Source organism: Squalius cephalus, assembly GCF_949319135.1.
Source record: "Squalius cephalus genome assembly, chromosome: 10".
NCBI classification, from domain to species: Eukaryota; Metazoa; Chordata; class Actinopteri; order Cypriniformes; family Leuciscidae; genus Squalius; species Squalius cephalus.
This window is the reverse complement of record NC_137131.1, coordinates 31217692-31229789: the sequence shown is the minus strand read 5'-3', so window position 1 is coordinate 31229789 and position 12098 is coordinate 31217692. Positions and strand designations below refer to the sequence as shown.

General features: G+C 40.5%; 1 protein-coding gene across 3 annotated transcripts in view; it reads right to left on the bottom strand.

Moving 5' to 3' along the window:
- Positions 1-2584, bottom strand: part of ppp1r12c (protein phosphatase 1, regulatory subunit 12C) — a 28673-nt gene extending 26089 nt beyond the window's left edge. Inside the window, exons 1-4 of one of the 3 annotated variants that reach the window (XM_079884127.1) lie at positions 2556-2584; positions 2091-2266; positions 1478-1637; positions 531-661 (exon numbers count right to left, since the gene is read on the bottom strand). In XM_079884127.1, coding sequence (XP_079740253.1) covers positions 531-661; positions 1478-1637; positions 2091-2257 — 458 coding nt within the window. In that variant the 5' untranslated portion in view covers positions 2258-2266; positions 2556-2584. Of the gene's footprint in view, positions 1-530; positions 662-1477; positions 1638-2090; positions 2374-2440 lie in introns of those variants that run through there. The other 2 variants (XM_079884126.1, XM_079884128.1) reach the window with 2 other exon arrangements.
- Positions 2585-12098: the final 9514 nt, after the last annotated feature.

Here is a 12098-nt window from a genome sequence, read left to right as displayed (position 1 = left end):
TGTTGAAGTTTAAAACTTTTGGATCTGCCCAGAGTCACTCTGGATCTGCCATAACCAATCGCTAACGTTTGGTCGTGACGTAACCCTATACTCAAACTAGCGCACGACCTCAACGTCATCGTTCTTAGCCACTCCCTCTGTTCGCTGATTGGACCGGTAAAAAAATTATCGGAGAAAACCAAAGAATACACCACAAACCCAGACGTAGTACTGAAGGGAAATAAAATTGAGCGGAAGTATGCAGGAGGGCGGAGCCAGGCTACATTTAATCATGATACATCACAGAATACTGTGCAATAGTTAAACATTAAATTAACTAATTCATAGTCATAGTAATAATGGTTTCATAAGAGTAATAAGGGCCTTGAGGCTGTGCTAGTTTCTATATTAATATATTAATCTCATAACATATTTCAATCACACTCAACATCTCAAAGCAATCTCAAAGCTAGCTAATCGGTAAACATAATAGAACACCTTGAGACAGACTCAATCTAAACACATTTTCATTAAATTCTGTCATAACATACTCTGTTATCTCCAGGTTCCCACAGGATGCAGCCACATGAAGAGGAGTCCAACCCTCACTGTCCACCTGGTTAACTTTGGCACCCTGAGACAGAAGAAATTCCACCATCTCCATACTGCCATCGATACAGGCCTGGGAAAGAACACCATGTACAATCCATCAGATTTTTACAGAAATGCACCAACATTAAAGTCAGCATGAAACAGATGATGCAATAGTCTGAATGAATAAAAATAGGGAGTTCTTCCCTTTTTTGAAGTCTATCTGACTGAAACAGCTTCTCGAACAAGAAAAATGTACTTGATTCTGTCCATCGGGAATTGATTGGATCGTTGTGGTTTGCTATTACTGTGATCTCACGTGAGTGACAGGTTGTCAGGCCCATGGGCCGGTAAACACGTCAACGTAGAAGAGATGTTGTTGCAAGAGGGAGGGGAAGTTATTTTGATTAAAGATAATGAGGGCACATTCATATAGGCCTAAATATATAAAACATCAAACACAGCACGTTTGAGCTTCCACAAGAACCAATGAGGTTCATTCTCATCTGTTACGCAGTGCGTCTGAGCTTCCTCAGGAACCATTCTTGTGCATTAAGCAGGTTCGGTTGAGCTTCTGTTTAAATGTTTTCTGATCAATGTTTATATGTGAATAAAAACCTCAATTAAATCTGCTTATCATATAAAGCGATCAAGTCTCTTCTGATCATTTGGACCGCTCAATTCATATGGATTAGTTTTACGATCTCTTTATGAACTTTTTGAAGCGTCAAAGTGGTAGTTGAGTAACTGCCTACAGAAAGCTGTCTGTTTTCATTAAAAATATCTTCATTTGTGTTTCCGAAGATGAGCGAAAGTCTTACGGGTTTGGAAGGGTGAGTAGCCTAGTTAATAACAGAATTTTCATTTTTGAGTGAAGTACTCCTTTGAAATGCAGTAAAATTCTGACCTGGTGTAAAGCTGTTATTCCATCTGCATTGGCACAGTTGACCACATCGTCATCTCCATTCTTTACTCGTACTTCTCTCAGCATCTCGGCTGCCTCCTCTGTGTCACCGCTAGCACACACTGCTAGGAACTCTGCAGTCTTCTCAAACCTTACCCGCAACCTGAGAAAGGGAGAGACAGGCTATCTGGAATGGTATTGACATCATTGTGACAACTCAAAACTATACAGTATTACACTATTACTAGACTTGACAAATATTATGTAATTTTGGGTTCTACTCTGAGGTTCTACAACTGCCACCTTTAGCTTCAGCAACGATCAGGTCTAGGAACAATATTTTCAAATTGTGCTGGTTCTTTGATACTGTACATTAAGAATGGATAACCAGGAAACACATTCTACCAGGATAGTAATCCACTGCATGGCAGATGGTCCTTGACACCCAAAATAGCAAATTAAATCTGGAGATCTTCATTAAAGAGTTAAGCTGAGAAACACAGAAACAGATTTATTCGGAAATGTTTGTTTACATCAAGGAACTATATCACTAATTAACAGTAAAATGTTCCCTTTGTTCTGTTTTTGCCATTATTGTGGTGGTGAATCTCTAAACCTGTTTTTTTTCTGCTGCTCATTGGTGTCTGTTCTGCCTCCATCAGGAGCTCCGGTGCTCGTCTCTCCTCTCCAGCGACTCCGCGGCACCGCCGGCTCTCTGTCTGTACTGGAGCCCGACCAACGCGTTAGCTGCTCCCGACGCTTCGCTACCGCCGCGTCCCCCATAATCCAGCACTAAAGACACATTTTAAAGAGAAATCCCCATGATCACAGCTTCAGGAACATATATGACACAGACACGCCCTCCATGCGCGCTGTTTACACTTCCTCATCACATTCACAGGAAGTTACTAAAAACATCTAACGTTAACCAGTCATTAACGCTCACTTCTGTCCCACTAAAAATACCTGCCGATCGGAGATTTCGACGACCAGTAATAAAGTTCAAGAACCTGAAAAAAGATTTTATGTAATTGCCATGACGTTTAAGGCTTTAGGTCAGAGATCAAAACTACAGTTCCACCTCCAGGCTGCAGAGGGCATAGCAGAGATCCTTTCCAGCTTCCGGGGGTTGCAATACACCCCAAGGGATGATGCATTAGCTAACATTTTTATAATACCTCCAAAATGTCATGTATTAGCATTTCCCTTTTCAAACTTATTTTTACATTTGTATGAGTACGCTGCAGTTCAAACAATGTGATGCACAAGGCTGTGAGAGGAGGTTCTGATGCTTTTCTTTTTTACTTTTTTATTTCAACATATTCACAAACTTGTAAAAGTATATCATGAGCAATCTGATATATTCCAATTGTCAAATATGTGTGAAAGAATGTTTTTTAAAACACCTTTATGTAAGGATGGAGAAATGAAGCCTCGTGAAGGAAAATATTCGAAGTCTCGGATTATCGATTACAGTGCCATATAGTGGTTAATAAAATGTATACACTTCATTTATGTAATTTTATTTTGTGCACAAATAAAAGCACAACAAGCTTTTACCCTCTGATAATATATTTTATGTACCATAATGTTGCAATTTATGCCAATAAAAGTCTATATTAATCAGTGCAATACAATAGCACACTGCTTAACTGTCTTGTGGGTGCCCAGTAAGCAGGCAATTGACCTTTCGCCGGCCCCTCCCCCAAAACGGCCATTGTCCAATCACACATCATAGCAACCGTTACTATGTGAGCAGGTCCGACAAACATTAGTAAGATGGTGAAGCGTGCGCGCCCATGGCGTTCGTAAATCGGACACTAGATACCCCGAGAGATTGTCTGGAGGAGTTGTGTTCTTTCCATTCCCAAAGCCGAAAACACAAACAGTGTGGACGGCCCCACTCCCAGTTAAATGTGTCGAACATTACAAAGCATAAATACGTCTGCTGGCTGTGGTATCAATGGCTACTTAAAGTTTTTTTTGTTTTGTTTTTCTGATCTGAAAAACTATCCTATCTGTAACTCAAAAAACATAATATTGTCTGAACCGCGAGTTTTATGATCCGTTGCCCCACTAATAAATATTATGGTCTGAACTGCGATTTGATCCGTTGCCCCACTAATAAATATTATGGTCTCAACCGCGATTTTTGTGATCCGTTGCCCCCCTAATAAATATTATGGTAAGTGCATTATGAAAGACAATCAAGGAAAGTTATTTAGATGCAAATTAAGGCTATGTCTGGTTAAACAGTTATTGTGTGATACGGGTATACCTCTTTCCGTCATGGCAATCTGTCGCGCTGGTCGTGTTTGACCATTTGTTTGTCGGACGTAGCAACAGTAACTAAGGGGGGCGGGGCTCGGCGAAAGGTCAATTGATAGCTTTTTATAACTAAAGAGCTGAATATGGCATGCATTTGACATATCATTATTTGTGTAGTAATAACATCATCTGTATTATTTATTCAACTTGTATAGCAGTATCATATAGCTTTGAAAGTTTGAAAATTAATAGAAAAAACATCCACTTGGTGGGAAAATAAAATAAGAACAACGTGTGGGGAGATCAGGAATCAAGTGGTTATTAAATGTACATGTGTAATTGTGGGTGAAGAAGAATATAGGCACAAAGGGGATTTTTTAATTATTTGTAATGAGATATAAGTTGTTTGACCTTTTGGGCTAAGTCTATTTCTCCTCTTACAATACTTCCCCTTCCTTTGAGAACATTCTCTCACAGGTTACAGACAGATAAGGCTGGTGTACAAAAAAATTTAATAAAATGTCAATGTCATCCGATAGACAACATGTTCCAGTGGATCTTTGGCGCTTGGTATGTTAGTCTCTTCTATATCGGTCAACTTCTATTATTGCATCGGCTGTGGCATGTGGTCCACAGCACCATCTAGCAGGTGTCATAAGGTGAAATAAAGATAGCTGTCACAGACTCACGGATTCAGTCAGCAAGCCATCAGCACCAGATTACAGACCATAACCTAGATGTGCTGTGTTTGACAGAAACTTGGGTAAAACCATACAATTACATTACTTTAAATGAGTCCACCCCGCAAGATTACTGCTGTAAACATGAGGCTCGTTTAAAAGGAAAAGGGAGAGGTATTGTTGTAATTTATAGCAATATCTTCAGTATTACTCAGAAGTCTAGTTTCAAATATAATTCTTTTGAAGTGATGGTGCTTTCTGTAACGTTATCTAGCGTAAGTGATAAATCCCGTTTAACATTTGCTGGCTACTGTCTACAGGCCACCATACAGATTTTATCAAAGAATTTGCTGATTTTCTATCAGAGTTAGTACTGGCTGCAGATAAAGTCCTAATTGTTGGTGATTTTAATATCCAAGTAGATAATGAAAAAGACATTATAATTTAGACATTAGCATTTACAGACATTATAAACTCTATTGGAGTTAGACAACACATGTCAGGACCCACTCATTGTCGTAATCATACTTTAGATCTAATATTGTCACATGGAATTACTGTTGATGCCATTGAAATTCTGCAGCAGACTGATGACACCTCAGATCATTATTTAATCTCATGTATACTTCATTTAGCCATGGTTGCAAAGCGAACTATGTTATAAATATGGTAGAACTATCACTTCTGCCACTAAAGATTGCTTATAAATAATCTTCCTGATCAGTTTAATCACGTCAGCATCCCAGATAGTGTAGTAAAAGAACTCGATATTGTAACAGAAATGACTGGCTCTCTCTTTTCCAGCACTTTATACATAGCTGCTCCACTGCGCTTAAAGGAAATAGTCCAACGGCGTGGTACAACGGGCACACTCGGGCCCTAAAGAGAGCAGCCAGAAAAATGGAGCGTAGCTGGAAGAAAACAAAATTAGAATTTTTTCGCATTTCGTGGAGACAGAGCACGATTGCATACAGAAAGGCCTTAAAAACTGCTAGATCTGCTTACTTTTCAACACTTTTAGAAGAAAACAAACACAGACCTAAGTATTTATTCGAAACAGTGGCTAAATTAACGAAGAATAAAAATTCAACACCGGACGTTTCCAAGCAGCACAGCAGTAATGACTTTATGAACTTCTTACAAGATTGATAATATCAGAGAGAAAATTATAACTATGCAACCGTCTACTACAGTATCGCATTAGGCAATGCATTGTAGTCTCCCTGAGGAAAATTTTCATTCATTCATTGCTATTGAAGAGGAAGAATTGTCTAAACTTGTTAAATTATCTAAATCAACAACATAAGACCCTATACCGACTAAGCTGTTGAAAGAGATGCTTCCAGAGGTCATAGATCCTCTTCTTAATATCATTAAATCATCTTTGTCACTAGGATATGTACCAAAAACTTTTTATCAAACCTTTTAAAAAACTTAACTTGATCCTAGAGAATTAGTCAATTACAGGCCGATCTCGAATCTAACTTTTCTTTCAAAATTAATAGAAAAGGCAGAATCCTCACAACTGTTTTCCTTTTTAGAAAGAACTGGTATCTGAGAGGATTTCCAGTCAGGATTTAGACAATATCATAGTACTGAGACTGCTCTCATTAGAGTTACAAATGATTTGCTCTTATCGTTCAATCGTGGTTGTATCGCTCTATTAGTGTTACTGGATCTTAGTGCTGCATTTGATACCATCGACCACAACATACTTTTGAATAGACTCGAAAATGATGTTGGCATGAGTGGAATTGCACTAGCATGGTTAAAATCATACTTATCTGACCGTTATCAGTTTGTAGCAGTAAATGAAGAGATGTCATACTGATCAAAAGTTCAGTATGGAGTACCACAAGACTCAGTAGGACCGTTGCTGTTCACCCTGTGCATGCTACTCTTGAAAGATATCATTAGGAAGCTTGGAATTAGTTTTCACTGTTATGCTAATGATACTTGGCTCTATATTTATACGCGCCCTGATGAAACGCACCAATTCACAAAATTAACGGAATGCATAGCTGATATAAAAATTTGGATGGCTAGTAATTTCCTACTACTTAATTCTGAAATAACGGAGTTTCTAATTATTGGGCTAAAAACCTCTGCACGTATTAACCCAGAAAAACAATTGATGGCTGCTCTGTCAGGTCTTCGTCATCGGTTAGGAACCTGGGTGTGCTCTTTAATACCAATCTTTCATTTGAAACCCACGTTTCTAGCATCTGTAAAACCGCATTCTTTCATCTTAAAAATATATCTAAATTACAACATATGCTTTCAATGAAAAATGTGGAACAGTTAGTTCATGCATTCATGACCTCAAGGCTAGGCTAGATTATTGAAATGCTCTACTGGGTGGTTGCCCTGCATGCTTAATAAACAAACTACAGCTGGTCAAAAACGCAGCAGCTTGAGTTCTCACTAGAACCAGGAAGGATGACCATATTAGCCCCGTTCTGTCAAAACTGCATTGGCTGTAAAAATTACATTTTAAATATTGCTAACTACTTACAAAGCTCTAAATGGTTTAGCTCCCCAGAACTTGAGCGAGCTCTTAACGCATTATAGTCCTTCACGTTTACTGCAATCTCAAAATTCTGGCCAGTTGATAATGCCTATAGAATATCAAAATCAACTGCATGCGGTAGATCCTTTTCCTATTTAGCACCAAAACTTTGGAACAGTCTTCCTAACATTGTCCGGGAAGCAGACACACTAACGCAAAAACGCTCTTTTACCTGGCATTCATATAGAGCATTATACATTTCTATTATTCAAATCAGTTAAATGATTATTTGGCTGCATAGATTAGGTCAGCCAGAACCGGGGACACATCCTATCACACCTGATGTACTCGTTACATCAAAAGAAGAATGGCATCTACACTGATGTTAGTTTTTCTGTTTATTCTGAGGTTTACTGAAGTCAGCCGGATCCGGGCCATATCCAGATCAGATGGTGGACCTGCGCCTGGACCCATCCATGACGCATCCCTGAGGTGCCAGCCTCATCAGCCCTGTGAAGGCCCCATCGACACGACAGCCATCAGCACTGATCCTCAACAAACTCGTTTCCATCCCGGCGTAATGACTCCGACTTCCAACCAGATAGAACTGGAAAAATAATCTGAATGTTTCTGATCCAGTCTGACTTCTGACTTGTAATGCTGCCTGAATCATAATCATCCACTCACAGAGGAGAACTGGTCCCGACTGAGCCTGGTTTCTCCCAAGGTTTTTTTTCTCCATTCTGTCAGCTGATGGAGATTTGGTTCCTTGCCACTGTTGCCTTGGCTTTTGGCTTGCTTAATTGGGACATTTAATTTAATTATTGATCTGCCTTGCTTAAGGTGGACGATGACGCAATTTTCTTCTAGAAACAAACTTTGTTGTATTATTTTCATCCCATACACAAAATAAATATATTTTAAATATATTTTCAGAATATATTTTGGAATATATGCAAATATTCTAAATTGGCCCAATAAATATATTTTAGTTAAATATAAATATAAGTGAACAACAATGCAAATATATTTCAATGTATTTGGAATATATGCCACATATATTTTTGACACTTTAAAATATATTTTAATATATTTATTTTGTGTATGGGATGTTAGCACTGTGAAGCTGCTTTGATACAATCTGTATTGTAAAAAGCACTATATAAATAAAGGTGACTTGACTTGATGTGACTAAACTCAGCAGGACTGAGTTTGGACCCCCCTCTTCAACTATTTGCAATTTTACATGCAACAAGACATGAATCCATAATGCAATATATATACAGTATATATAATATATATTCAGAATATTAAACTGCACATCCATCAAATATTAAAACCATTCATATCAATTCAACATTTAATTATGGTTCTTTAAAACAAGGATTTCTACTTTCTATCAAAAATGTATAAATATTATTTTACAAATAAAAGTAGTCAAGTGTCCATTACAAGTTAAAGGGATAGTTCACATAAAAATGAAAATTAGCCCATGATTTACTTAATCGTCCAGGTGTTTATGACATTCTTCTTTCAGACAAATACAATCGGAGTTATATTAAAAAATGTCCTGGCTCTGTTTTGAAGTCCATAAAAGTGCATCTATTTAGTCTCATCCTATTTTCTGTGCAATCAAATCTTCCCTAGAATCTCAAGAGTCCTGCCCTCTACATGATAAAAAGATGATTTAGCTGCTCTTGTAATCTTGTGGAGAAGGCTGATGTTAATGCTGCTTATTCCTCTAAAAATAGCTGTTATGTTAAAGGTAAGAACTGATTTGATGAAACGCTAGAAGGCTTTTAGAATTAATTGGTGAACCCAGAGGTAACAACATTTTCGAATGTTTCGAAGTAGAGACACTTCTGGCATTTGGAAAATCGTCTTACTATTTGGTTTGAAAGTGAGTTTTTGATCGATGGTGGTTCCCAGATATTTATATTCTTGCACCATCTCTTTTTCCTGACTGCTGACATCTAATGCTTTGATGGTATGGTAGATCTTTCCCTATGGAAATCAATGACCATCTCCTTCATCTTTGAGGCATTCAGTTCCAGATAATTCGCCCTGCTCCACTCAGGGAACTCATCCAATTCAGGCTCAAGTTGTCTATCCGAGTTTGTATAATCAGTGATGACTGTGTCATCCGAGTATTTGATTCCTCACTCCTAAAGCCATAAGTATACCAGGTGAACAACACAGGGAACACCAGAATAGATTCAGGCATTAGATTACACTTGTAAATAAATTGTACATTCATGAACAAATGGTTAGATACATGTTGCAAATTCAGCAGCAAGAAAAGACTTTGCCTGACATGGTATTTTATGATATAAAACCTGTGGATGTATACTCTGCGCCAAACCAAATGCAAAGAGATGTGGTTGAAGGCCCTCAGCTTTCTTAACTTGTTCAGATAGAGTCTGGAAAAACTGAAACGATAGAAGAAAGATGCATAGCCAGTCCTTTAAGGCCCAGATATACTTGCGGTGAAGTTCTTTTTCCTTATTCATTTAGGTAGTATACCCCTAAACGTATCTTCGTTTAGCAACGATATGTTTGCACGAGCTCTGCAATTCGGCTCTCTAGTCACATTTCTTTATATGACTTTACACAATAGATTGCTTAAAACCAAACAGTTTTACCATATTAAACATGAAAAGCAGTGTCAGTGTCTCATTTCATCAGAAATACAACTTAACTTTCTACTATAAAGCAGCTCTCCAGCATGTTCATTTTTACTCAGGGGTCACATCTGAACTAAAAAGGAGAAATGAACTGGAAAAGATTTCCATGTGAAAGAAGGCGGAGCCTCAGCGCACACCTACATATTAGTAATTGCCACAGACCAATGGTAGTGTTTGCCAGCCAGAGCTAACTTTTCCGGAAAGTTAATTTTGGCAAGCTGTTTCAAACTCCAAGCGAAAGTTCATTTTGGCCTGATTTTGTTCAAAATGATGTCACATCAGTTCGTACCGGGGCAGGCGGATTAACATGAGAACGAAACACAGGCTTTATTTTTGATACATGAAAGGCGGGATGAATTCTCCTGTACGCTGGAGGAAGATTGAGGTGGACTGCCACCAGACTAAAGATCTTGGTGACAGTGAACGGGCCAATGAATTTGGGAGCAAGCTTATTAGAAACGGAGCGGAGAGGAATGTTCTTGGTAGAAAGCCACACTTTTTGACCAACAACGTATACGGGAGGCTTAGACCGGTGGCGATCGGCTTTAGCCTTGGTGCGCGCCCCCACTTGGAGAAGAGTCTCGCGGGCTCTAGTCCATGTGCGGTGACACCTCTGGACGAAGGCGTGAACGGAGGGGACCGCGACCTCGGATTCCAGACTGGGAAAAATTGGTGGCTGGTACCCTAAACTACACTCGAACAGAGATAGGCCCGTCAATGACACTGGTAGCGTATTGTGGGCGTACTCCACCATTGACAGTTGTTGGCTCCATGAGGAAGGATTCTTGGAGACCAAACATCGCAACACCCTTTCCAAATCTTGGTTGGCTCTCTCGGTTTGACCATTGCTCTGGGGATGAAACCCTGAGGACAGACTGACAGTCGCTCCCTGCAATCTACAAAATTCTCGCCAAAATTTGGACACAAACTGGGGTCCCCTGTCGGAAACCACGTCTGTCGGGAGGCCATGTAAGCAAAAGACGTGATCTACGACGGTCAACGCTGTCTCCTTGGCTGAAGGTAATTTGGGCAAGGGAATAAAGTGGGCTGCCTTCGAGAACCGGTCCACCACTGTCAAAACTACCGTGTTGCCCTGAGAGGGCGGGAGGGCGGTAATAAAATCTAGCGCAATATGGGACCAGGGTCTCGAAGGGACCGGCAGCGGTTGAAGTAACCCATCTGGGGGTCGATTGGAAGTCTTACCAGTGGCACAAACCGAGCAAGCCAAAACAAAACTGTGAATGTCGCGAGCCATAAGTGGCCACCAGAATCATTGCTTGACCAAAAACTTAGTACGATTTACTCCTGGATGACAAGCCACATTGAAACAATGCCCCCACTGAATGACGTCGGACCGTAATCCCTCCGGCACAAATAACCGATTCGGTGGGCAACCGGGCGGAGGCGTTACCCCTTCTAAGGCCGTCTTGACCTTCGATTCGACCTCCCATGTGAGTGTGGAGACAAATAGGGTCTCGGGTAAAATGCACTCAGGAGTAGACGGGCGTTCGGAACGGTCAAAAATGCGCGATAAAGAATCGGGTTTGATGTTTTTGGAACCCGGGCGGTACGAGAGAGTAAAATCAAAACGACCGAAAAAAAGTGCCCACCGAGCCTGCCTGGAGTTCAATCTTTTAGCAGTTCTAATGTATTCCAGATTCTTATGATCAGTCCAGACGATAAAAGGAACCCCCGAGCCTTCTAACCAGTGGCGCCATTCCTCCAATGCTAACTTGACTGCCAACAACTCTCTGTTACCAATGTCAAAATTACGTTCGGCAGGAGATAACCGATGGGACAAAAACGTGCAAGGGTGCATCTTGTCGTCTGTGGGAGAACGTTGGGATAGCACTGCACCTACCCCCACCTCTGACGCATCGACCTCCACCACGAACTGACGTGATGGATCAGGGGCGATTAAGATGGGGGCTGAAACAAAGCAACCCTTCAGTTTGTCAAACACAGCCTCGGCTGTGTCTGACCACCTGAACGTAGTTCTGGGGGAGATCAAGGCAGTCAGAGGTGCGGCTAGTTGGCTGAAGTTGCGAATAAAATGCCGGTAGAAGTTGGCGAACCCCAGAAACCTCTGTAGGGCCTTTCGGGAATCTGGACTTGGCCAATCTACCACAGCCTTAACCTTCTCAGGATCCATACGCATTCCCTCAGTCGAAACGATGTACCCCAAAAAAGGAACAGACTGTGCTCCCTGACGCTCCCTGCAACCTCTCGAAGGCTGAAGACATCAGCGGCAAAGGATAAGTATTCTTTACCGTGATGCTGTTCAGTCCCTGGTAATCAATACAAGGTCGCAGAGATCCGTCCTTCTTCCCCACAAAAAAGAACCCCGCCCCCGCTGGAGAAGAGAAAGGGCAGATGAACCCTGTTGCTAGAGAATCAGAAATATATTTCTCCATAGCCTCCCTTTCTGGAGCAGAAAGCGAATATAACTTGCCTTTAGGCGGAGACTTACCTGACAATAAATC